This window comes from Poecilia latipinna, unplaced genomic scaffold, assembly GCF_001443285.1.
Source record: "Poecilia latipinna isolate Pla-1442-1.1 unplaced genomic scaffold, P_latipinna-1.0 Scaffold2301, whole genome shotgun sequence".
Taxonomy (NCBI): Eukaryota; Metazoa; Chordata; class Actinopteri; order Cyprinodontiformes; family Poeciliidae; genus Poecilia; species Poecilia latipinna.
The window spans coordinates 89,230-93,243 of NW_015114917.1; the positions used below are offsets into that span (position 1 = coordinate 89,230).

General features: G+C 40.2%; 1 protein-coding gene across 1 annotated transcript in view; it reads left to right on the forward strand.

Annotated features, from left to right (window-relative positions):
* Positions 1-2,451, forward strand: part of LOC106937244 (sperm-associated antigen 17-like) — a 6,851-nt gene extending 4,400 nt beyond the window's left edge. Inside the window, exons 3-11 of the mRNA XM_015018651.1 lie at positions 1-151; positions 250-280; positions 357-421; positions 658-794; positions 1,421-1,599; positions 1,718-1,778; positions 1,905-2,040; positions 2,144-2,276; positions 2,363-2,451. Of these exons, the coding sequence (XP_014874137.1) occupies positions 1-151; positions 250-280; positions 357-421; positions 658-794; positions 1,421-1,599; positions 1,718-1,778; positions 1,905-2,040; positions 2,144-2,256 (873 nt within the window). The 3' untranslated portion in view covers positions 2,257-2,276; positions 2,363-2,451. The remainder of the gene's footprint in view (positions 152-249; positions 281-356; positions 422-657; positions 795-1,420; positions 1,600-1,717; positions 1,779-1,904; positions 2,041-2,143; positions 2,277-2,362) is intronic.
* Positions 2,452-4,014: the final 1,563 nt, after the last annotated feature.

Consider the following 4,014-nt stretch of genomic DNA (forward strand, 5'->3'; position numbering starts at 1 on the left):
GACAGAGTTGAGAAAAGTACCAGCATGGACAGAGTTGAGAAAAGTACTGGTGTGGACAGAGTTGAGAAAAGTACCAGCATGGACAGAGTTGAGAAAAGTACTGGTGTGGACAGAGCTAAGACTGATATGAAAGATGCTTCAACTCAGAGCAGTGAGTTATTTATCATGTTCTGAGCAGATATTACTTGTTTTAGTGGATCTGTAGTAAAATATTTATGTACTATTTTAAAGTTATTTTTGTTTCTGCAGCTTTTAACCTAACACTGTCTCCGTCAGAAAGGTAGAGCAGAGCTTATGTTTTATTTGCTTCATGTTTAAAACCACACAGCGTCATAACGGTTGTTTTCTGTTTTTAGTCGAGCAGAAGAAAGTGAGAGTATGTCTGAAAGGAGACACTCAGACCTCCCCAAACACTCTCCTGGTTTGTTCCCTACTGTTTCATAGTCTGATGAGTCCATAATAACACATTACCTCTTCATTTTAACTGGAAGAAAATTATGTAAATTAAATGCAGAAAAATATTTGTTAAAAACTCTGTTTTCTTCACTACATCAAGATAAAGAATGCATCAAACTCTTTTCTGAAAGCATGTTCTGTGAAGTCGAGCCTCATATGTTGCAGCCAGAATTTGTTTTCTTTGTGTTTGATTAATAATAGGTGAAAGCAGTCTGAAGAGCTCATCCAGGCACTTTAAGTCAGTCCAGGTGGATGTGATGGGACAACCCAGAACCGCGAAGGTCAGACTGCCTGGCTACTTCCGCGACTCCAAACCCTGCAGCGAGCCAAACAAACATGTAAATATTCACAAGATATCCCTTCAGTTTCTTTGTTGTTTCTTTGGACTACTTTCTTTATTTTTTTTCTATCTGTCTTTTATGCAGCCTGTCTTTCTTTTCTCCCATACTTCTTTCTGTGTGTTTGTACCTCCTGAACAAGTCGTCACTGCGCTCCTCCTCAGTTTCTTCAGTTTCAGAGCTGCAGAGTTTCCATCTCACAGAACAGTCCTGCCCTGCGACTCCCCAACTCAGCTCCTTCAGACTAGCCAGGAGCAATGAGTCAACACCGGGTGGAACTGTGCATTTGCTGAGCTCATTATGCGAGCTACTTCTCAGTGCAACGCTGATAAAAACGTTGTTAAAGGGTTAAAGGAAGAGCACTGTTGTAATGACTTCCTGAAGGTGGAGTTTCAGAAAGAGCAGGACATTTTAAAGAGACAGAGGTCTAATTTCAAGTCAAATTTATATTAAGTTATAATTTATGTAAATAGCATCTTTATAACTGAAGGTTGCATAGTGATTTGATTGTGGTATAAAATGCCACTATATTTCTGGAAAATACATTATATTTCCCCTTCAACAGGGGAAAAGTGATAGATACCAGACTTCTGTTTTCTGTCTACGTTACTTTCTTTCTGTTCCAGTTCCTGAAGGTGGAAGAACCTGTGAGGAGGCATTGTCGGATAGCTACCCTGACCGATCCCGGTGCTGAGTTGAGGGGCTTTCTGCTCAACCCATCACGCGTTGACTTTGGTACGCAGCAAGAGGGCACCTACGCCACCATTACCGTGGCAATGAAGAATTTGGGTGTCGACCCATCCAGGTACACCAGAAAACAAAAACAAGGGACCCAAGTGGGCAGATGCAGATTTTGGTGCAGCTTCATTTTCCAAAGGAATAATATTCTGTATGCATTCATTTTTCCAATCTGCTCCTATCAGGTTCACTGTAAAGCAGCCTCCTCCATCCACAGGCCTCAGAGTCATTTACCACCCTGGACCTGTAGGTTTCCACCTGAAAATCAATTGTCTGTACAACAGCTTAAAAGTCCACTCCAACTTTTTCAGCATGATTTGATGATGTAATTCCAGGTTCCTTTCAAACTAAATCAGTTCAATCACTTTGCAGGTGCCGTCAGGTTTGCAGGCGGAACTGCAGGTCCAGCTGTTTTCCATGTGTGACGGAACCGAGCCGAAGAAGTACCTCTCCGAAGACATAACCATCTTCACTGAAACTGACATCCTCTACCTGCCTGTCACTGCTGATATCCTTTGGAGCGTCCAGCGTAAACAAATTGTTAAGAAGGGAATTTTAACAGTTTATATTCAGGTGATATTAACAAAAAAACATTCCTTACATAGCTTCACTCATCCTTACTGAGAGATTTTTTGTGGAGAAGTGCATGTGTGCGTGCAGACAGGTGGAGGCAGAGTCCATCTGCTCTCACAGCTGGCCAGGAAATCACATGGATGAGCCTTAAGCCCCCTGATCTATTCTCAGGTGAAAAACATTTTAAAAATCACCTTATCTCTGAAATATTAAAGGGCGTTAACTATTAAAGGTCTTTTTTTTGTTGTTTATTTCAGGCCACACTGGCAGCACATGGACTTCAGTGTGTTTGAGGCTAATTCCAGTGTGGATTGAACTTTGAAAATATAGTCCTCAACAAATAATAGTGGTGACTTTGCAGCTTTTTCTCATTGCTGGCAGCTTCTTATTCAGTTTCATTTGATCCCAGATAGAGTGGGAAGAAACTGGAGTACCTGGAGAGAACCCACACATGCTCAGGGAGATCATGCAAACTGTGAACAGGATTCTTACTGCCAGGCAACAGTGCTACCATGCAGCCGTCAAACAGAAATATTATCCAGTTTAAGTGGAAAATCAAACTGGAATTTTGGGGGGGGGAATTTTCTGGCATAATCCAAGAGCACACATTTTCACTCTGAAAGCAGGATTTCATGCATTTTGTTCTCAAAACTTTTAATACTTGTGCTTACATTTTCAGTCTGAAAGCAGGACTTTGTCTTTCTACTCAAAACTTTTGCTCTCTTTCAAATATTCTGTGTTCTCTCAAACCTTTCTCCTCGCACTGAACATTTTCTGTTCAAATCAAATCTCCACTTGCAAATCTGCTTGCTTGCAAATCATTTTCTGCTCTCTCTCAAAACCAAAGTACCGTTGCCTGGCAACGTTCCAGCCAATAGAATGAAAGTGTTATACTGGGCTGCCCTTGAGGGTGCATTTGTTTCCTTTTAGAGGGTGTCCCAGTGTGGCTATGTATCTGTCTAGATAGCTAGATATCTATTCTGTACAGATAGATAGATATTAACCATCAAACTGATACAAATCAACAGCCGTTCCTTTGAAAGCATGCAGTGACTCCAAAATGGAACTCACTTTTCAAGACTCCTGTTTTGGCCTGGAAACTCCCCACAGAAGCCAAAAGCATTGCAGACTCACTCCTAAAGTCACTTCAGAAATGAACTAACTGCTGAATGTAGACACACACACAGACTAGTTATGAAGCCATTTTCACATAATGTAGTCAGGTATTATGCTGTGAAAAAGGCTCTTTGGTGGGGTAAAACATTAAAAGCAAATGGTTTTCTTCCCACAGTTGGAGAATCAAACAAGTTCACCATTCCAGTTCTCCAATGTATGTATATGTATGTATAAGAGCTGGACAATATCAGGAAAGTATTTCATTGCAATATTGTTGCTGAAAATTGTGATACTGATTTATGATTACCCCCCATTTTTCTAATCATTTTTATTTTTTTACAATGTCTCCATAACTTTCTGTATGTCTTTACACACCAGCCACTACATATAGACAGTCTGTGCAGTATTTGGGGCACTTATAGTCCGTCCAACAGACAAAAGATGATACCAATATAATTGTGATACTATACATCGGAAATCCACTGATGGGGACAAGCTGTCATTTACTATTGCATTATTACACACTGATATTGCCATGTGATATGGATCACTTCGATTTGCATTGTTGCTGAAAATGTGCTACACAAATTGCTTTGCTTCTAGTATGAAGGACAAAAAGTCTTCAAGATATGGAGAGTCAAGATGTCAGCTGTCGGTTATGAGCCATGAGGATTTAGATCGTGTATTTTGTTCTTCCAATGTGCCTTTATCCTATTTTATTTGTGTTCCTTTCGATTATACTGTATTAAATGCGCTTTACAAACTGCCTTGGAGAATAAATTCTTGATTTTTT